Source organism: Drosophila obscura, unplaced genomic scaffold, assembly GCF_018151105.1.
Source record: "Drosophila obscura isolate BZ-5 IFL unplaced genomic scaffold, ASM1815110v1 contig_187, whole genome shotgun sequence".
Taxonomy (NCBI): domain Eukaryota; kingdom Metazoa; phylum Arthropoda; class Insecta; order Diptera; family Drosophilidae; genus Drosophila; species Drosophila obscura.
In genome coordinates, this window is record NW_024542775.1 from 734,723 (window position 1) to 757,784 (window position 23,062).

Here is a 23,062-nt window from a genome sequence, read left to right on the forward strand (position 1 = left end):
ATGGTGAGGCAAGGGTAAAAGAGAGCACGAAACAAATTATATTTGAAAATATTTACCCTGCACACTCAATGCTCAATGACGTTCTCTTAGCAACCACTTTGAAGTATTGTTATTGAGCAAGAGCCTTTTCAATTGCCTAAACGGCTCGCCCCAATGGGAAAAATTCCCTTCGCTACACAGCTCACAGAAAGAAACTTCATTAAAATGTTTGCCAAACTTGACTTAAGCAAGGGCTCTTATGCTAAACAAATGAACTTAGATTGGATGCAGTAATTGCGCAACTGAAAAGTCAATATTCGGCCAGCGGAAGAATTTTCTCGCACTTCTGAGGGGCTCCGGCCATAACAAAAATATATTAAATAAATATTTGGAAATCATTGCATACATATGTATGTATAACGGCAAAACAGAGCTTATTAAAACAGTAGGGGGAATGGGAGAATGGGAGAACGGGAGAGTTTCAATAATGGCAACTGTTGTCAATCAATTATGGAAAAAAGGTCTGATATACATACGTAAAAGGATCAAGTGTTCAGAGAACATTTCAACCATAGAATACGGTACCTGTGGCATACATACTAGTATATATATTACATATTAAACATATTATAAAGTTTTATAGACATCAGCTATGTTATCTAATATTTCATAATATGCAAACATTAAATTACATATGTATTTCAACTTTCTATGGAAACCATTCACTTATTGAAATTAAGTCGCGATGGAAGTCGACCCAGGACACAGCTTGGACACGTACATATATGTATGTACATATGCACCTAAACATAGACGTAATCCCAAGATTTAGTTAAATTAAAAAGTACATATATTGATTTCTTTACTCCGTCTACCCTCATTTCACATAATATAAATATTAGCAATTACATCTACTATATCTACTCTATTATATCCCGTTCTCTCAGTCAGGGGCGCCACTGCAAGAGCATAAAACAAACGCATACAAATAGAAATATAAATTGAAATAGAAATATAAATATAAATAGAAACAGAAATATAAATATAAATATAGAGAGCGTGGCAGAAGCGAGTCAGCCACGGGAAATTGTTTTCTTCATTGTTCGTTCATCTGGTCGATAGTCATCAGTCTCGTCTCTGAGCCACTAGTCGCCAAACGGGTCTTTGAGCAGCAGGAAAGCAAAGTGGTCAAAAGTTCACATTTTTACGAGTATTCTTAAAGCACTACACTACAAAATATGTTTGAGGTTAGCATGTTGGATTTTTGGACTGCTTGCTCCTTTGTATAAATATTAATTAATAATAAATGGCTTATTGGGTGAACAAGTAGTGAAAACAGAGTTGATATTCATTTGTCAAAATTAGATCATTTAATCACACCAATTATTCTACGCGTATAGGTTAGAATCCTTGGCCGGAACTATGTAATAAATACATTTTTCTACAACCTCCATAAATTTGTTAGAGATATGTAAATTCGATTTATTTTAGGGAGCCTTTAAAGTTAATCAAATAATCTATGTATTTGTGTTTGTCTCTTTCTAAATCGCCCTGCACGGGCGCACGGGTCTGGCTCCAGAGTCTAGAGCCTAGACCCAAGGTGAATAGAAACAAGAGGCAAAGAACTGTTGCTTTCCACTGGCTCCATGTGAATTGAGACCAGGTACTGGGTTGCCACCGCCAGAGGGCGGCACGTTGTTGGCAGCCGTCGCGTAGTTATAGCTCATGTGCGCGTACGAAGGAACAGCGCTCGAAATGGCATCAGTGGCAAATCCAGAACTGTGACTAGCAGTTCCCAAATGTTGCGGACTGCAGGGCGACTGCCGAGGTTCCATAATTTGATGAGAAGAAACGGCGATATTGGCGGTCGCGGACGAATTGCCGTCAGCTGCTCCACCAGACGGAAGCGGCGGTGGTGCCAAGCCATATGTGGAGAGTGCCTGTGCCTGTGCCTCGTATCCGGTTCCATTGTTGCTGGCTCCCACATTCGTCGAATGTACATTGCCAATACCAGGCCCCAGGCCCCCACTGCTTCCCCCGTCATTCGGAGCTAGGTGATGATGTGGGCCCGATATCGGCGGTGGGCGCAGAGTCATGTGGCACGGGTACAGCGAGGGGGGCGTGAGGTCGCGTTGCTGGGACAAGGGCGACGGAGGGGCCAAAGGTCCCACCGATGAATGACTAAAGCTTGGCATCGGCGTAATGGAACTGCAAGAGAAGATGGAAGTCAAAATGGAAGTTACCGAAGGCTCAAAACAGTAATATGACATGTAGGTTGGATAACTAAACTAGCCGGCTAGGCTCCCTGAAGGATATCACAGTCCATGCAGCTTGGATGATGCTGATCCATCGATCGCTGATCCATTTGTGGCAACAATGTCCTGATAACTCAGGTGTTACGTAACTCAGACTCAATAGATCTTGATCGGCCGTCTTTAAGCGAAGTAAGTCTCTTGGCAGCTCTTCGATGCATCAGTGGATCGTTCTCGCTGTTGATTCTCAGCACGAATATATTGTAAGCCTCGCCTCATCAGATTTGCCTGATGAGCTTTGCCTTATGCTAGTAGCTTACACAACTGACTGTCAAGAACAGCCTTAAATGTACCCTTACCCGTAACTATCTCCCATCGACAATGCTGGATGGTGCATATTCGAGTACATCGCACTCATGGAGCTGCTGAAGCTGCCACTGTTGAAATTCAGGCGTGGCGAAATGGCAGGAACAAGAGCATGCGAGTGAGTGTGCGGATGCGAATGCGAATGCGGATGCGAATGTGCATGGGCATGGGCATGGGCATGGGCAAGGTGATGATGGGAGCTATGGTGCCCAGGTGAGCAAGCGTCGCTGCCATCGTCTTGTGGTCGCCCACCAGCACTGTCGGAGTTGCCACCGGACCTCAGATGCAACGTTGGTGTGGGACTATCAGTGGGTTCAACACCACCCACGGCCGACGCCGACAACGAGCTGGGCGACGCTAGCCCGTTGATTGTGTCTGGATAAAGAAGATTGATTGTTGATCAATGTGGAACTCGATCTGCACCGCACTAGATACTTACTTCCTGAGGGACAGTTGCCCGCAAGCAACGAGGAGCAAGCCCCCAGACTATTGGGACTATCGGTTAAAGACGCATTGGCTGAAGTTGAAGACGAAGTTCCACTTGTTCCCGTCGAATTCGGCGTCCTTCGCTGATTTCGTAACTTCTCCTCGCGGCGCCACTTGGCGCGACGATTCGAAAACCAAACCTGAATTCTTGCCTCCGGCAAGCCAATCTTACCTGCCAATCGTTCCCTGGCAAATACATCCGGATAATGTGTGCGTTCAAACTCTGGGAAAGAACAAAAATAAATTAACTGTGTGAACTCAGCTGTTCTATATTCTATATATGTATAAGACCGACAATACAGCGAAATCAGTTTAATTATTATCATTATGCATGTACATATGTATTTATTAAACATGGCAAAGAAAATCCCACGCCCTGTAGTCGGCTTTTAGGTAATTTGATGGATAAATTGACCAATTGGTCGCTTACATTTAGAATTGGTAGAATTGTCAGAATTGGTAGAATTGGAACGTGCGCTTACCCTTTTCCAGGCTATCTATCTGCTCATTTGTGAAGGAGGTGCGGTTACGTTGCAGCTTCCGTTTGAGTATTAGGCGAGCCTGATCGTCCTCGCTGTTTCCTATATTGGAGGCGCCGCCATTGGAGTTTTCCCCTTCACCGGAACCCGTTTCGTCCGACTGATGTCCGTCAAGTTCTGCAGAAAGCCAGAAGTAAGTTTATTCAACGTGGATTCTCAGCTACAGTAGCATATCTTAAATTGCTACATTGCCATAGAACAGATTCAGTTGGCGACAAATCCCACCGAGTTTTAGTCGGTGGAGAAGAAATGTTCCGTCTTAAAGCAATCCATCGAACGCTAAGCCACCTGTGGCAAAAACAATGTCCCTCCTATCCTCATACCTTATCCACCTCACCGATACAAAAAAGCCCTGAAATTGTAATATTTTCACTTAGACTTTAATATTTATGCCATTGATTTTCATCCAAGATTGGTTGTATTAAAATGGAATAATTTTCACTTACATTTTGATATTAATATGAAAATATTTAAATTTAATATATTTTATTTGTAAGTTGAATATACATATGTCATATTTCAGTTGAATATATTTCATGTTTAAATTTAATCTGTTTCATATTTAAATTGAATATGTTTAATGTTTAAATCTAACATGTTACATACTTAATTTAAAAATATTTTTTGCTCAAATTTAGCATGTTTCATATTTATATTGAGTATATTTCATTTTTGAACTAATTGGTTATTATTTTGCCTACGCGGACTACAATCTCAAGTCCTCTTGGTGTGAATTGGTTTAAGTTTTCAACTAGAAATAATCGCAACAGGAGTAGAACTGCATTCGTTTTGATTATGCCCTTGCGCAAAGATAATTTAACTGTATATTCAAGGCGGCAGCAGCTTGAACCAGTTGGGAATTCGAGGGACATAAAAGAATAATATAAAAATATTAAAATAAATACAAAAAATATCTAATTTCATTTAATACGGAATGTTTCAAATAAAAGTTTTTTCTTTTGATTTTAGAAATAAAATTTTGAAATCAAGTCAAAATAATATTCAATTTAAATATGAAACATATTAAAGTACAAATTTGTTTTGTATTTAGATTAAATATGACCGTATTAAAAACGCATTTTTAATAAATTTATATTTGAATCAAAGTGAATTCTATTTCTCCTTGAAAAGACTGCCGACGCTGGTCGCAGCAATAATTCCCCATAACTGCATATAGCTTCGTATATGGCCTCGCCACAGGGCTCCCGATTGGCTCTGATCCAAAATCCCTGATTGATTGGAACTGCCTTTGACAACACCCTGCGTCACCCTGACCATCCAGGAAATGGGTTACGGGAAGTATAAAATTGGTGGAATGGACGCTGTTGGCATAATTAATTTAGTCATTCAAATTTCAATTTCAAATGGCTCCAATTCCAAATGAACTGGGAAAAGGTACCATTGGAACTGTACAGCCGGATGGCAAGAGCTTTGCTATGCCAAAAAGAATTGATACTAGATAGTACCTGAGTAGCCCTAGCTAAATGAAGGAAGAGTTATCGCATAATGCGAACTTACTTGTTCCTCATACCCACATGCTTACTCGAGCTATAAATATTAACCATTTTTGCTCTCTTATTGTATGGAATATCGACCAAAAACAAACAGAACAGAGATAAACAATTGAACGATACTCTGATACGGTACAAAGCAGTGGCTCTGCATCTCCGATTAGTTGCTGAAAAGGTAAACAATTCGATGTACCGACGGACCAACGACCCGACGAACCGACGCGACGGACAGGCATTCGTTGTGCACACTGGGCACAAAAAGCAGAAAGTTACGAGTACAATGCAATGTGGGGTGGTGGTGGGTTGGGACTGTGGCCGTGGCCTTCTTATTGCAGATGGGCATCGGAGTGTAAAGAAGCGATAAATGAGTATGCATACATACATACATACATATGTACATACATTCGAGTATCCGAGTATGTACATATTGCCATCCCGTCCTGCCATATTTTGTGACTACTATCCAACCATATTTCATTTCACTTTCCCAGTATATTTTTCAAATTGTTTCCAACTATAAATGTGAAGCGAGCGAAGTTTAAGTTTAAGCTGTGTATTTCCAGTCGTATGCGACGATATATGTACATAATGTGCGAATGGTTGAACCATTTGGTTGCGAAGGTGCCAGATAAAGACACAGAAATGAGTAGGAGCGATTGTGGCGATATTAGCTGAAGATCAGCTCCAGACTAATTAATCGCAGGCAAAGTTGCCCGTGCCCTAACGCAGGCGAGAGAACGAGAGAAAGCAATAGAGGGAGAGCGCGCTAGAACAGCTCCGACTGCTGCTAAGCCGAGCCGAGCCGAGCCGAGCCGAGTACGAGCGACAGGTAAAGGGAAAGAACGCGAGAGAGCAGCTAGATGCTATAGATGCTAAAGACGAAAGAGAGGCCGTCGCCCTGCGTAAGCATAGGCGGGTAACAACAAGTACAAGTATGTACTGTGCTGTGTACTGTGTACTGTGGGCAGTGCAATAATGAACATCACATGGGAGTTGCGTTAGGCGGCGCCACATACCACTGAGCTTGCCTTAGATCATGTTTGGGTCGCACTGCAAATAACATGGGTAGGCCGCAGCTAAATGTCTGTTAAATCTTGGCCCTACTATTTGAATATTAGTGCGTTAAGGTTAGGAAGTAAATGTACATGTATATATGTACATATGTACATACATATACATGTCTACATATGTGTATACAGTCTATGAATTCTGATATGATTCTGTAGGCGTCGCAAGAGTCTAGTCAAAATCCGAATACCCTTTGCCAGCGTACACAAACACGGACACAAATGCCGTGTGGAGCTGGTCTATTTCGAGCCGTGGTCGCATTAGTGGTCACATCAAAGAGGCCGCTAACATTTGTAGGTCTCTCGGCTTGTCACATGCTATGCGGCCAGTTCGATGCAAAAAGGTCTAAGGGTATATGTATGTATGTATTTGTGTGCAATTGGCGCTTAATGTTACTGGATGTGACAGTGCAAATAGATGCTGATAGCCTACAGACTTGCCGCTGGATAGGGTCGGGGTCAGGCCAGCCGAGGGCCAGGCCTGTTCTTGATCACTCCAGAGCACACGTCACTTGCCCATAAAGTTGCAATGTTCTGACAGGCAGCAACAGAGCAACAATGACAGACCAGACGACGGTAGATGTCGAGCAACACGGGATTCAAACACTGCGACGGCTACGACGGTGGAGATGAGAAGAGAAGGCAAAGGAAAGGAATGGAATGGAAAGGGAGCAAAGGGGATGGAGACCGAGACTCTGGTGTGGGAAGCGGATGAGTTTGAGTTTGAGTTGGAGTTGGAGGTGGAGTTGGAGGACAACGAAGTGACACTCAAACAGCTAAATACATTAAAGACAAAACCTGATAAGGCAAGAGCTCTAGTATGAGGACTTCAAATACGATTTTATAAATATGTATTTTCTGTTTTCTATTTATGCACCCCATCATCAGCAACAGCAACAGCATCACCTTAGCACCAACCAGCACAGCACAGCACAGCACCCCACCACCACCCCACCACCCATCACCGATCCCATCCCAATCACGACCCTGAACCCATCTCCAACCACAGCCACCCTCACGGTTTCCCGTTTAATGAAGTGTCATCGCCTGTAAAATGAGTCTGTAAATCGCATTAAAGCAAACTACACGGTTAAGGGTAAACCTGTCAAGCACGGCAGCGGCAACGTCAGCGGTTGCCCGATAGCTACGGATTATTCTTGCTCTGCAACTGGAGGGGGTTGGGCTGGGTTGGGGAGGAGCCGAAGGTGGAGTAGCTCACGATACAGTTACAGTTTTGACACACTCAATGTCTGCGGTTGGTCCTCGTCCACGTCCCAGTCCCCCCCGTCCCCCCCCCCGTCACCGTCGTCTGCATCAAGATTTTGTTTTGTTATCAAAACTGGACTCATTCTACTCGTACTCGTATTGGCAAAGTAGTTTGGAAATATTCTCGGTCAACGCACTCGTATAGTCAAAGTATAGGCAAAACCCGAACTATTCGTACTAGCGGGGAGCCTTCGGATAGGAATCTGAGGGCTTGGCTTAGCTTAGCAGTTCGCTTGTGTGGAGTTGGAGGTGGAGTTGTGCTACAGCCTGTGCAGGGACGAGACCAAACGATCCCAACTGATCCATAGATCTATACATATATCCCATTGACTCCCAAATATTTCTGGGGCACGTTGGTTTTGCTGTTGTAATAGTTGATGCGCTCAAAATATTCCTTTTAGAGTCTATTTCTTCGGAATCTTGCTGTGTTTCGTAAGAGAATATATACATATACATATATACATATACATACGGATATATGTATATGTACATACGAGTATATATATATGTATGTGTATACGCATATGTGTACTTGCAATAGGAATTTGTCTGACGTCGAATGGGACATTCGTAAGCATTGCAAGGGGTAGAAAAGTCAAAATGGGACGGATTATTTTTCTGGTGCTAAGGTCGACTTTGAGCCAATATTCGCTATCGAGATTTTTGCAAAAAACCAATGCATTCGCACGGGGAAAAAACAGATTTGGTTTTCCACACGTAACAAAATAATCAGTGACACAAATGTGAAAGTTTGGTTGCATTACTTTCTGCCTATTCTTAGGAGAAGACTCAGTGCAAGCAGTGCATGAAGGTAAGCAGTACAAGCAGTGCAAGCAGTGCATAACTGACAACCAACCTGACCTCACCAATGCATAATCAATAATACAATTAACAGGTTCTACGCGGAGGCTACGTCGAGTCCAAAATCCCCAGAGCAATCCCTGTTAAATTTAAAGTCAAAGTTAAAGGAACGATCGGTGCGTTCGTGGATAGGAGCCACCTGAAGATGGAATTCCTTTCTTGTTACACAACACACAACACAACACATCACATAAATAAATAAATAAATCTCAGCAAAAGATCATAGAAAATCACACAATAAAAAAATGGAAATGGAAATGGACAATTTACGATGGAATAAGCCTATTCTATTGAACCGATGAATATATGTATGGAGCCAGCTTGTTCTATCCTCTGGTCGCTGCACTGGTAGATGGTAGAGCGTGTTTCCACATGCGCTTGGACAGAAACAATTGTCTGTCACGTGTCTGCAGCATTTACGCACGACACGACACGGCTAAGACATTGTCAATTGTCAATTGTCGAGCTGTGGACTACTCGCACAGGCAATCACGGCGCGGAAGTAAAACAGGGGCTCGCACTCGCCCTCGCCCTCGTACTCGTACTCGTACTCGTATGAAGCATCGCATATCTGCGCAGGCAAATATGTAAATGTCTGCCCAGTGCAATCGGTCGTTATTTTAGCCCGTCCGTGCGCATATTCAGTTAAATTAAATTTTCCCGTTCTTTGTCAGCTTCGATGAAATGGTATATTCCATACAAGTACAAGTGTACACTGTACACAGAAGAAATCGTTTCCGACTCCGCCAACTATCCATGTATTCTACTCTGTAATCGCGTATTTCTTCATACATATGTATGTATGTGCATATGTATGTACACTGTACAGCTGTAAACAGTGGTTTTAATGAGCGCTTTCAAAACTACATAATATATAAAGTTTGGCGTGTAGTTCAACGTATTCGAAGGCAATGGAATTGCTATCCATTGCAGCCTTCAAACGAAACTATTTGAAAAGAAAAGGAATTTTCCGGGAATTAAGACGGCAACAAAAGAAGTTTTCCAAATTTGTAATTAAAATAGATTACTCTAGTTGTATTTAAAGGTTAGTATTTTGTTGTATGGCCATTGGCAGCAACCCAAGTGTCTCAGCGTCTCAGCGTCTCGGCATTGAAGTTCCCCCATTTTCGCATCGCTCGTGGGAGATGTTGCTCCACGAATAATGCATGACACCCCAATGAGCAATATTGTTCTTTGGTTTGGTTTCGTATTAGAGCTCGTATTTAACGGAGCTCATATCTGGGGACTAAGCGGCCCAATATATTACATTAAATGCACTGGCTCTGTTCTCGCACCACTTTCGAGCTTCCCAGGTGGCTGTTGGATGGTTGTGGATCATGGTCCTGGCCAGACACAAAACAACGGCATTTCGTATACCATAATATGTATGTTGACATAGCCATGTTGATCCACCATCTACATATGGGCCATATGTGCCACGCATTGGGCCAGCTCCACGGTGCGAAAAGCATGCCAATGCACAGTCATTCTGCACTCACTTTGCCCCTTGGCTTGCTCTCTGAAGTGACTTCAATTTGCTTCACCTTAAGATCGGCGTCTCTTTCTGCAGTACAAGTTTTGATCCTCTTGCTTTTCTCTTCCCTGAAGTACTCCCCAATACCCAAAACTGCTAGACATGTAAAGCTAATTAATATTACAGTAGAGGGCAAAATATGTTGCTCGGTGATCGTTTTTGGAAACAATGAAGAAATGTAGAAACGAAGAAACGAAGACTGTGGTACCGAATCACATCTTGATGAGTTACCTTCATGCTCCATTCACTTAATGTAAAAGCTCACCTTTTTTTAGAAGAATGTCGTCCGTGCTCATGGGGCAGTTGCTCAGGTGATTCCCGCCGCCGGATAAATTGGGCGGACTCAGGGGCTGAGATGTCGTCGGACCTGGGGCATATGCAGATGCAGCCACCGAAGTCATACCGGATCCGGATGAAGCTGGGATCGGTATTTCACTGCCGTTCAGAGGGGAGGTGTACCAGGATCCGGTTGAGTAATGGCGTGGAGGCCAGCTGGCCTGTTGCAGCTGCGACGCCTGCTGGTGCTGTTGGCCATGCAGCAGCTGGGGATGACTGGAATGGGAATGGGGATGGGGTCCAAAATGGTTCGGTGGGGATATGGCCAAGGCAGGATCCAGCGATCCAGCTGCATGCTGAGTATTGAGGAGTCGGAGCTTTTCATAAATGGACTCCTGCTCGCTGCCCTCGCCAGAGTTGCTCGCTCCTCCGCTTTCGGAAGAGTTCAGCGGCGTGGCTGTTTGCATCAGATCCCCTGCCGCGCTGAGCGTGGTTCTGGGGCCACTCTGGCCACTCTGGCCACTCGGGCCGCTGCCCCCACTACTGTTGACAGTAGAATTGGCGCTGGCGCTGGTGCTGGTGTTTGTACTTGAACTACTCGTCCCGGTATTTTGTTGCTCCTTTTGTGCCGCCAAGTTTCTCAATACTCGATTTATCGACGAAACCTGAAGTGATAAATAAATAAATCAATTAAATTATTTGCTTTGGCCTGGGAGTACTCACATATTGGGTAAAGCAAAGAGTAATTAAAAAACCCTAAAAAATATACATATATTGAAATGGCTTATATTACATACATATGTACATATGAACATGTGCATGTACATAATATACCGCTTATATGTATATCCGAACCGAGTACATACATGTGTGTGTACAAACATGCGAGCAAAAACCTTTTGGGTTAGAGTCAGATTACGACTCGAAGAACTCTAGGGAGTCAAAAGCAGCAGCAGCAGCAGAAGCAGCAGCAGCAGAAAAAGCTTTAACTTTACCTTTTTCAGTTGGCAGCAGCAGCAGCAGCAGCAGCAGCTGACGTTTGGCTGGGGGTTTGGGAATATTTTTTCGTCCTTATTATTTTAAGGCTGTGCCTGCGCTTGACAACGCTTTTCAAACGAATTCAAAAGGAAAGGAAAGGAAAGGAAAGGCAAAGTACGAAAGAAACGAAAGAACAAACGAGCAAACATATAAATGAGCGAGCGAGTGAGAAAGAACAACAGGGGAAAGTGCAGTTGAGTGGAAAAATTAGGCAGAATGTCCTTTCAGGGGGTACAGCGCTCGCATAAAAACTTATTTTTAAAATAAAATGAGCACCGTCCCCGAATCCGTTTGTACGGTACCAGTACATATACTATACATACATGTACATACATATGTACATATTCTACACCTATGTTTGTACATATGTATGTATGTAAATACATATGTATTTGGCGCTTTTTGATATACAGATCTGATCGTTCTGATGCAACCATAAACAGCCGGACTTAATGCCTTAAAGTAATCTCCAGCAGTCATTTCTTACGACAACAAGTGCAGTGCAGCACGGAAATGGAAAATTTAACGCTCGTCGGCTGTGAGTGGGGGTGGGGGTGGGGGTGGGGTTAGAGAAGTGGCAAGGACCTTTCAGCCGTTCCGTTCCGTTCCGTGTCCAAGCGAAACTGCTTGCGTTTTCACCCCTCGACGATTTTGCTATTCGGATCCGAACTCGTATTTGGCCAATCGGCCAAGCCAACCGTTTCTCGCCCCGATTCAGAACATTCAGAACAATCTGAACACCGAAAACCGAAACCCGAACACCGAACACAGAGCCACAGAGCCACAGAGGACGTGATTCAGCAACGTGATTCCGATTCCGATTCCGAATCAGATTCCCCCTCGCACTGGCGCGTGAATTTCAACGCTTAACGGTTTGTGGTGGCGGCGGGCCGTATTTATTTAATATTGTATTTTTTCGTACATTTTTCTAGCACTGATTTCCCTTTTTGTCGTTTAATGTGCATAAAAGATTTTCCCTTCCATTTGAATGAGCACATTTTCCACACAACTGTCAATGGGGAAAAGTACAAGGCAGGCAGGCAGGCAGGCGGGCAGGACATCAGGCCATCAGCATCAGCCTCGGCATCGGCATCGGCCATCGGCATCGCTGTCACAATTCATTTTGCCTTTCTTTCTTCTTTTTTTTGGCATACTTAATAAACAATAAAAAAAATACGAATGGAAAATGGTAATGCCAGAGCACAGCAAATGGCGTCGGAAATCGGAAACAAAGAGAAATCCAAGTGATACAAATTGTCATATGTATATGTACATAGGTATGTATGTATATAGTATGTACATAAAGCCTAACTAATTGAAGCCTAAATCTGAGCGCCTGAGTAGTGCAATGTTGGAGTGCTGGAGCTGTAGCGTCTACCCGCATGTATGTACATATGTACAGTTGTGTTCAATGAAATAGTAGTGCCGCACCTCACTACTTTCAAAACTCTTTTTGAGATAGTTCTAGTCTTTCAAATTGAACAAGTGATACCTTTACGGAAAGCCCGGAATGTAGGCATTGGATAACCGAAGAAACCCCGTTACATTTGCATTCCATCTTCTTGTTTTACATGACATAAGCCGAATACCCATAAAATATGCTGTTCAATGAAATAGTAGTGTTTTTTTAGAACATTGAAAAAAACAACGAATCTCAAATAAAAACATATATTTCATGTTCTTCATGTTTCTTGAGCTTTAATTTGTAGTTTTTTATCAATTTGGTTTTCATTGCGAACTTGCACCGGCCGGATATGGGTCATTAATCTCTTGCCAACGCTTCAATAGGATTTGAGCCAATAATCCATGAACCACTTGCTAAAACTTGGCTCTGGTTCACGGATTTGCAGTTGCAATAATGTATTTGGTATTCCCCCATAAGATTTCGATGAGATTAATATCCAGTTGGACAGTTGGCCATGGAAAAACGTCGGTCTTTTCCGATAAAAATCAATTCCTAGCGAGCTTTTCTGGGTATTTTAAGTCATTATCCTGTTAAAAGATCCTTTTAACATGAAGTTTTCAACTGTAATTTGAATTTAATGTATTCTAAAGTATGCCTACATACACAGTTTCGCTCAAAACCACACTATACTCAAACGCCAGGCCAGAAAGTACTAGCTTATATGAGCTGGGCCCCATAAGGCTCAGCCTTCCATGCCCAATGCTATTTTTTTCATGATTTTAAGTAGTAATTGAATTTCTGTGAATGCCAAACATATTCTTTTGAGTCTATCTTACCATATAATACAACTTTACTATCATCAGTCAAAAGTATTTTTGTCACTGTGACACAGGCCATTCCACATGCGTTTTTCCAAACTGAAGTCGTGCACCCATGTACTCTCAGACCCAAACGCGGAGCTTTCTGGGACTTCTTGCATTCAAACAATGTGTAATCAACCGTCTAAGAACCGTCACATCACTGACATAGCGATTTAAAATTTTTTCATAATTTTTGAGGATATTAAAGGCCTGGTCTTGCCTTCGACCATCGCCGACCATCCTCTAAAAAATAATTTTTTCGCATACAAAATCGATTTGCAGTCTACTTCTTTTAGTTAATTGGGTTAAATACAATAGTGAGAGTGCATACAACTTAGTTTTCAATTCCAATATACCTTCTGCCTTAAGTTTTTAGTCTAACTCTTAAGTATCCTCTTCTGGACCGAGCAATGATTTCTTTAACGCTTCAAAATCAAAAGTACCGCTATGTCCAAAACTTTCTTTCATCAAATTATTCGATTTTTGAATTGAGCTTGCGGATGGTGGCTTATTTAAATTAATTTGCTTTGTTTTTTCATTTTTAAAAATTAATTTAATCTAGCACTACTATTTCATTGAACAGAAGATATCATGGGTAGTTATCTAAAGTCATGAAAAACAAGAAGATGGAATGCAAATGTAACGGTGTTTCTTCGGTTATCCAATGCCTACATTCCAGGCTTTCCGTAAAGGTATCACTTGTTCAATTTGAAAGACTAGAACTATCTCAAAAAGAGTTTTGAAAGTAGTGAGGTGCGGCACTACTATTTCATTGAACACAATTGTACATATGTATGTACATATAGTGAGTATCAATTTAGTTAACTTACGCTTGGAATATTGTCGTTGGTGCAGACGTTCTCCTGCAGTAATCTATCCCGAATTTCCCAGGCGAAAATGCTCGGGCACTCGCGTTTGTATTGCGAAATTTTGCTAACGACTTCAGCCGTAGCAACCCGAGGCTTGGATCCCCCGATGGCGCGTGGTCGAATGCTTCCGGTCTCATAGTATCTGAAATAAAACAATCCGAATGCTTATTCCATAATCCATAATCCATAATATTCGATCTATTGGATCCAGCTGGAGCCGCCCTAAAACAAAATGTGGAAACCATGCAAGTCGAGCTATCTCCACGTTTTGTGGCGATAAATAGTATTGGATAGCTGGATTCTTAATTGTTAGCATTGGATGATGGTTGTGGAGTTAACGGGACGGGAAACGACTTAATAGACCAGCGCTACGGATATTCCATTGGGTTTAGAAATCTATACTATAAACGTTTTTTATCCACGATATTTAGTTGGTAATACGAAGAAAAATCAATCAAGTCAATCGAGTTTCGTATATCACCTACCTGCCTAAAATCTTGCTAACGCATCCATTAGAAACTTGTAGAATCCGAGAAATATCACATGGCCGAGCCCCGGAATGCGCAAGCTCAACAATTTTCTGGCGCGTTGAATCAGGCAATGGTCGTCCACCGACAAAAACTCCGCCCAGCTGGTTTACTCCACTGTGACCTGCAAAAGTAAAAGGAGAGGCTTACAAATGTACGTACACGTACGTTGGGGAACACTCGCGGGGCGGGGGAAATACATAACTCGACCAGCGGGTAAGGATCGCACTCCACTCCACTCCACGCAGCAGACCATCCCAGACCAGACCATGTGAGCCAGGTGTCTATTTGTACGAGTATACCGTGGAGTACCGTGCAAACGGGTAATATAATTTTTTGGAGCAGCTAGCCTATATTTTATCAGAACTTTTGCTGCCGTTTGCAACAGGATCGTTCGGTGGCAAAGGGACGATCCGATCCGATCGGTTGGGTAGTACCAATCAGGCCTCCATTCTTAGGCTGAGATGTGGCTCCAGGATTTCCCACATCACATAATAATATGTGCTCTAGCAGGAAAAGTACCTGGGATAGAACGTACCACTTTATCATATACGCATCATATATGCATATGCATATGCATCCATCCATGTCGGACTTTTGTAAAGCGATCTGGATTATGATCAATTCAATGTTTTCAGGCGGTGAAAGCAAACGAATCGTTTGTTCAGAGTTTGCAAGGAGACGCCAAAGTGGGAATTTCCTGATTTTCAGTTCACTCACAAATTTAGGAGCTAGTCGTAGAATTGCGCAATGCACAGCAGCTCGGTTCAAGGCATCGGTTCAAGGATGGGCAGGGCAGGGCCCGGGAGGGCATGGGAGGGCAAGAATGCACCGTCACTAATTCTGGGATGGTAGGAACGTAGTTCAAATTTAGTTCAACATTGCTCAGAATGCAAGCCTACTACAGTCCCCAATCCACAGTCTCATTGAGGGTCGAAAAACCAAACTCCGCCGGGAGGAAGCCGTTCTCCCCTTAAGTGACACGGATGCTGACCGGGACACGAAGATGTTCCAGATCCAGCTAATGAGAAACCAATTGACAGCTATCCAACTTCGCTTTGAGAAGTCGCCTAAGCTAATATTGCGAATTAAACATTTTGGAACTAAAGTTTCAGTCTAAACTTCACATTGGTATTTGATTTTATTGGAGAGTTAGTTGTTACATAAACATATGTACATGTACACATACATAAGTACATATATACAGTTGTGTTCAATGAAATAGTAGTGCCGCACCTCATCACTTTCAAAACTCTTTTTGAGACACTTGCAGCTATCCAAATTGAACAAATGATACCTTTTTAAATAGACTGGGCTGCTACCATTAGAAAACCGAAGAAATGTCAATTCATTTGAATTCCATTTTCTTGTTTAACATGACATAAGCCGAATACCCATGAAATTTGCTGTTCAATGAAATAGTAGTGTTTTTTTAGAACATTGAAAAAAACAACGAATCTCAAATAAAAACATATATTTCATGTTTTTCATGTTTCCTGAGCTTTAATATTTAGTTTTTAATCAATTTGGTTTTCATTTCGAACTTGCACCGGCCGGATATGGGTCATTAATCTCTTGCCAACGCTTCAATAGGATTTGAGCCAATAATCCATGAACCACTTGCTAAAACTTGGCTCTGGTTCACGGATTTGCAGTTGCAATAATGTATTTGGTATTCCCCCATAAGATTTCGATGAGATTAATATCCAGTTGGACAGTTGGCCATGGCAAAACGTCGATCTTTTCCGATAACAATTAATTCCTAGCGAGCTTTTATGGGCATTTTAAGTCATTATCCTGTTAAAAGATCCTGTTAACATGAATTTTTCAACTGTAATATGAATGTAGTGTATTCTAAAGTATACCTACATACAAAGTTTCGCTCAAAACCACACTATACTCAAACGCCAGGCCAGAAAGTACTAGCTCATATGAGCTGGGCCCCATAAGGCTCAGCCTAGCATGCCCAATGCTAATTTTTTCATGATTTTAGGTGGTAATCGGATTTCTGTGAATGCCAAACATATTCTTTTGAGTCTATCTTACCATATAATACAACTTTACTATCATCAGTCAAAAGTATTTTTGTCACTGTGACACAGGCCATTCCACATGCGTTTTTCCAAACTGAAGTCGTGCACCCATGTACTCTCAGACCCAAACGTGGAGCTTTCTGGGACTTCTTGCATTCAAATAATGTGTAATCAACCGTCTAAGAACCGTCACATCACTGACAGAGCGATTTAAAATTTTTTTCATAATTTTTGAGGATATTAAAGGCCTGGTCTTGCCTTCGACCATCGCCGACCATCCTCTAAAAAATAATTTTTTCGCATAGAAAATCGATTTTCAGTCTACTTCTTATAGTTAATTAATTAAACACAATAGTGAGAGTGCATACAACTTAGTTTTAAATCCCATTATACCTCCTGCCTTAAGTTTTTAGTCTAACTTTTAGGTCTCCTCTTCTGGACGGAGCAATGGTTTCTTCAACTCTTCAAAATCAAAAGTACCGCTATGTCCAAAACTTTCTTTCATCAAATTATTCGATATCTAAATTGAGCTTACGGGTGGTGACTTATTTAAATTAATTTGCTTTGTTTTTTCATTTTAAAAAATAAATTTAACCCAGCACTACTATTTCATTGAACAGCAGATATCATGGGTAGTTGTCTAAAGTCATAAATAACAAGAAGATAGAATGCAAATGTAATGGGGTTTCTTCAAGTTTCTAATGCTTACATTCCAGGCTTTCCGTAAAGGTATCACTTGTTCAATTTGAAAGACTAGAAATATCTCAAAAAGGGTTTTGAAAGTGATGAGGTGCGGCACTACTATTTCATTGAACACAACTGTATGTACATATATCGATCGGCAGGAGTTTCTTCTAATGGCTCCGCGACCTCCGAAGGGAACTTTTCTTCCCTTTCAGCCGATGGCTAGACGCGGATACGATGTGATGTGATGTCCGCTTGTGTCCGCTGCTTATGTACATATATGTATATGGATATGCGTAAAGTATGGGCCAGATAATATGGCAATGAGGCGGATAATTCGGTTTGGCACGCTTTAGAAGACGACAACGTACTCGGACGTCGCGTCGACCTGAATTCGGTCCACTTCGATACCGAAAGCACTTCACAAACTTTTTGTGCCGCTGTATCGGTTCTTAGCATCTCAATTTGTATTCGATGTCCTCGATTCTTAAGTTCTGACAATTCATTTTGAACGAGGACAACCCTTTGCGGAGACTTGAGCCAAGACAAGAATATGCATGCAGCAAAAAAACAAAAAAACAAAAAAAACAAAAAAACAAATAAGCTACAAGGCAACACAGCGACAAGGCAACAAGGCAACAAAGCAAAAATCAAAAGGCCAAAAAAGGTCCCACTCGGGGTTCAAGCCAAGCATAAGAATGGGTTTGAAACAAATTTCCGAGTACTGATTGATAGAAAATCCCCAAATCTGCGTATCAATTTACTACTTTATTGGTAAGGAAGGAATCGAGACCAGCCAAGCAGTAAATGCATGCACACTCGTAGCTGGTCGAGGCCGAGGCCGAGGCCGAGTCAGGACAGCAGGCCACGGCTACGGCTACGGCTACGGCTAACAACTGACGAGGGGCTAATCCAAGCCCAAGAGCCTTTCTCATTTCTTGTACCCACAGATACATACATACATACATACATACATACATGTGTACATGGCACATATATTTACTTTTGATAGATAGCCGTAAGCCCACCGACCGTATCGATCTTCAATCGAATGTCGATGTCTTCGGGAAACTCTTCATTCGGTTTAGTTGTTACAATCGCCCCCTCAAGCTCCCTTCCCCCCACCACACAGGCCCACTGTGAATTGGCTGTGGGTCATTTACTTAACCCAGTGGAGCAATGTACCCAACCGACTACCGGGTATCGACGACGACCCCATTTCGAAGATTAGAGTGGATTCGTGGGAAAATTGTAAGCGGCTTAAGTGCACACGGGGGATCGGCTTTATCGGCTTTATCGGCTGTCGGCTGTCACTTAAAAACGAAGAACTTAAGGTTAATTTTGGAGATCGAGTAGAACAATTTGTAAATATGTATGTGCAATGTGCAATGTGCAACGAGCAACGAGCAACGAGCATAAGTATGTACTATGCAAATTTGATCGAACAATTGGAAACCTCAGCTGACCCTCAGCCCTCAGCCCTCAGCCCTCAGCATCAGATCAGCCGTCCGAGTACGTTCGCTGGCATGTCATAAGTGTGTGAGGGAATACACATGCATACATACATAAATACATACATACACACACGTAGATGAATGTTAACAATGTGAATTACCAAAGTGACGAGCTACACAATAACCGAGAAAATCTTGCCAATGGGATTAACAATGTAATTGCAACACAAATCAGTTGGCAAACAAAACAATGCCAGACCAGACCAGACCAGACCAGACCAAACCAATAGTTTGCTTTGCAGGACTCCAGGACTCTCTAGGGTACTGGGCCGATTAGGGAGACTTCCCCTTGTCGCAAAAGAATGGACAGGGTCAGGAGCAGCAGCGGCAGCAGCAGCAGCAGCAGCAGCAGCAGAAGGGCCTGGGATACGGACCCGAATCCGGACAGTGGCAGAGTTTCGGTACGGTATACAATAATGGATCAGCAGCGCTGCTACCGACAGCCGCTAAAGAGGCTCATTTGGTACTATGTACGGTGTGTGTGTGTGTGTGTGTGTGTGTGTGTGTGTGTGTGTGAATATGAGTATATGTGTCCGACATGAGTAGAACAAAATGCCAAGGCTTTTGTTTGTTTTTATTCGACTTCGGCTTTCAACATCAATAATTGTTTTCATTTGTAACGACATGACACGAAACGGTCGTCGAACACGAATACACACTTCAAGATCATTAAAGGTGGAAAATTATTGTATTGATTCACAACACAACAATAGCGGAGACCGAACGGAACGTAGAGTACTTAACAGCTCGGCGGGATAGAGGGATGGGACAGGAGGATCCAATCCAGCAGGACGGACATAGCCATCGCCATCGCCATCACATCACACTGATGAATGCAGCTCAGCTACGTGTAAGTGATGTACGAGAGAATATTGCGACAATGTATTGCTGTGCGCCCGTCATCGTCTTAAAAGCCGATATAGATCCTCATCGCGCTCCTGACTATTCACTTTGATCAGATCAGCTCTCGCTCTCCCCATTCCATTGTGGTCCGTAATTGGCAGCATGTGCCCTGCCCGATTGCAAGTCACCTCCGGAACAATGACCGTACCGTAGAGTGTTTCAATTGAGCAATGTTCATGGACATGGGACATGGGACATGGGACATTTGGAAATTTTCACACCAAATTTGGCATTTTGTCATGCCATTTATAGAGTTATAAGTAGTCCCTATATCCACATACATACATATACATATACATATATATCAGTATACATATTTACATATGTATGTGTAGAAATGTCTCAATTATTGTTATTGTGGCTATTTGTGATTCCCTTTCCCATTATTAGGGACTGAGTCCGTAGAGTTTAGAATATGTTTATGGAACATGGAACGTGGAGCAGAGTCCGCTGCAGTTTCTCATATCGACCTTGAACATATGAACTATAGCTCTGCCAGTGTATTGGCATCTGCATATCGGTGTCTGTATCTCAAAGAGATCTCACTAGAGACATCCCACATATCCCACACATCGCACACATCGCACACATCGCACACATCGTATTAATGTATGTATGAATACGCGATAAGAGTCTACGGGCCAATGTCTGGTTAGCCGGCAGAGCCGTGCTCGGCCTAGCGCCTTCTTCTCCTCCTGCTCCTGTATAGATTTAAATAATTGAGAGGGAAGTGTAATGGGGACTGTGAACTCGAATTGGATGGATGGTACGCGATGGGGGCTACGTGGAAATGGTGTACGGGCATGGAGTTGGAGTTGGAGTTGGAGTTGGAGCCGGAGCCGGAAACATACATTCGTCATCAGTTAAGTGGTAGTAAGTTGTGGTAAAATACGACGATGTCGAGTGGGGCTGCGACACTGTGGCCGCGTCCACGCCTTCCATCGCAGTAGCCATCGTAGTGGCAGATTTTCCACCAATGCCCAGTCCACTGCCACTGGCGGTACCCAAACAGGGCAGATTTCTCATCGCGATCACATTGTCTATAAAAGAAGAGCAGAGCAAACGAAAAATAATCACATCAACAAGTTACTATTAGCCGGGAAGGGTTTAGGTAGATGTTAGTTGCATGGGGGGTGTGGGGTGGGGTGGGGTGGGGTGGGGTTCACATACATAGTACGACATGTAAGACCATAAAGTTAATTAAATAACACATAGGCATCAGGATATGATGATGGCCACTGAACACGAGTTTCTTTTATTCGGACCAGGAAGCTGACTATGATCTACATACACACGTACATGTACATATGTACATATGTACGAATGCAATATAAGAAAACAGTTTCAAATCATCAGAATCGGAATCGGAATCGGGATCGGGATCGGAATCAGAATCAGAGCTCGCAAAATGACAGGAGATAATTAGCAATAATTATGGCTTACCCTTGTGAGCCATCTCCTCGAGAGATGGTAGGCGCTCGATGAGCGTTCCCGCAGACCAGGGGGGCACTACCGTACTTATGGCCGTCGGAGTCGGTTGCAACGTAAACATAATTGTTTCTGGATATGTAGATGTAGATGTAGATGTATGTAAGGTTTATTGGCTCCACTGGATGTGTGAATTAAATCGGACCGTGGCTACGGTGGGACTGCCCTCATGTACATACGCACACATGCATATGTACACATGTACGTACACACAATGCTCACTTTAAAATGCCTACACAGAAACAGAAACAGAAAGCAAAGCCTTCGGGTTCGGGTTCGGGAGCACCGCATTCACCGCTTGGAGCCTTTGACTGCACGCTACGCTCACGCTGGGTCAACACCGCGGGAAACAGACTAAGGCTGAAGAATCTGTGCAGATGTTAACTGTGAATCGATGGGAAGGGATCGGATCGGATCCCTTTTGTTGGCGATGTCACGGGGACTCGAACTGCACAAACACAAATTGAGCTGAGCATCCGCCTTTGTTTTAATTCACTTGTTCATTTCGTATGGGATGGGATGGGCTGGGATGCCTTTGCCGCTTTCAATTTCACAGATTGCCACCAGCACAGCCCGTGTTTCACATTCTCACTTCACACAATGCGCAGGATATTTATTTGTTAATTATTGCAAGTGCTGAACATATGAACATTGTATGTGAATCAGTAGCACTAGCACTAGCAGTTGCAGTACCGATTCCGATTCCGATTTCAAATCCAATACCGACGTTACGTTTAGTTAGCGCTATGACGATTGGCGATTAGGCTCGATTAGGCTCTCATTACCGGTACGATTCACACCGCAGCACAGCACAGCATCTAACGAGCGACCGGACCGACCGCTGCTCTATGGTTGCCTTTGGTGCGCGGGTCACAATAAGAATGAATGCCATGCCACTGCTTGTCTACAGTGTTTCTGCTGTGCTAATGCGTGCTGGCGGAGACAGGCTCTTCTGATTGGCGGAATGTGGCATGCACCACTTGCCACATTCAATGTGGTTGGCTCCATGGCTCGCCATGGCACAACAAGAGCTGTCCCGCTCTGGCAGCCCTAGCGCGAGCATCTGTGTGAGGAGTGAGGAGTGAGGAGTAGAGGAATCGCGGCCGGAGCAAGCACGGGGGTTGAACTGAATGCTGAATGCTGACTGCCGAATGCGAATGCCGAATACTGAATACTGAATACGAATAATACTCACACTGCAGTCGAATAATCGAGCATGTAATGTGCGACTGTGTGCCTGCACTTCCACGACTTTACTTTGAAATGATGAAACAATTTCTGAACTTTAATTCTCGCCTACTCTCGCTACCCATCAGTATACATCAGTATACATCAGTATACATCAGTACTCATCAGAGCAGTAGAGGTGTAGGGATGTGTAACAGCTGCAAAATCGAAACGAAAACTTTAGCCCAAGGCTCCCAATATTCGATCCTTTAACTTTTTATGTTTTATGTTTCGCACTACTTACACTTACTACTTGTATGTACATATGTACTACTATAGGGTCTATAATTGTATTTCGCTCGTATATTTATGTATGTATGTATATTTCTGTCCAGCCCACAAACCACCCCACCTACCCACACACACACACACACATC

General features: G+C 42.9%; 1 protein-coding gene across 2 annotated transcripts; it reads right to left on the bottom strand.

Annotated features, from left to right (window-relative positions):
* Nucleotides 1-1,326: 1,326 nt before the first annotated feature.
* On the bottom strand, nt 1,327-22,743 carry LOC111070837 (paired box protein Pax-6). Of its 2 annotated transcripts, XM_022361795.2 has the most exons (10): nt 22,654-22,741; nt 21,414-22,521; nt 20,822-21,010; nt 14,795-14,960; nt 14,271-14,451; nt 10,127-10,802; nt 3,566-3,739; nt 3,037-3,306; nt 2,591-2,972; nt 1,327-2,187 (listed from the first exon to the last, which is right to left on the bottom strand). In XM_022361795.2, exons 2-10 carry the CDS (start codon nt 21,520-21,522, stop codon nt 1,569-1,571), a joined length of 2,766 nt encoding a protein of 921 aa, XP_022217487.2. In that variant the 5' UTR covers nt 21,523-22,521; nt 22,654-22,741; the 3' UTR covers nt 1,327-1,568. The 2 variants fall into 2 exon arrangements, with proteins under 2 accessions (XP_022217487.2, XP_022217490.1); XM_022361798.2 differs by lacking the exons at nt 1,327-2,187; nt 2,591-2,972; nt 3,037-3,306; nt 3,566-3,739 and adding an exon at nt 9,396-10,060 and having other exon boundaries at nt 22,654-22,743.
* Nucleotides 22,744-23,062: the final 319 nt, after the last annotated feature.

Excerpts from the sequence above, each read along its gene's own strand:
- LOC111070837 (XM_022361795.2), bottom strand. The coding sequence starts at position 21,522 with ATGTTTACGTTGCAACCGACTCCGACGGCCATAAGTACGGTAGTGCCC. Across the intron at positions 14,961-20,821 it reads CCACTTAACTGATGACGAAT|GTCACAGTGGAGTAAACCAG; the intron begins GTATGTTTCCGG and ends TTACTTTTGCAG. Across the intron at positions 10,803-14,270 it reads CCAACGACAATATTCCAAGC|GTTTCGTCGATAAATCGAGT; the intron begins GTAAGTTAACTA and ends TTATCACTTCAG.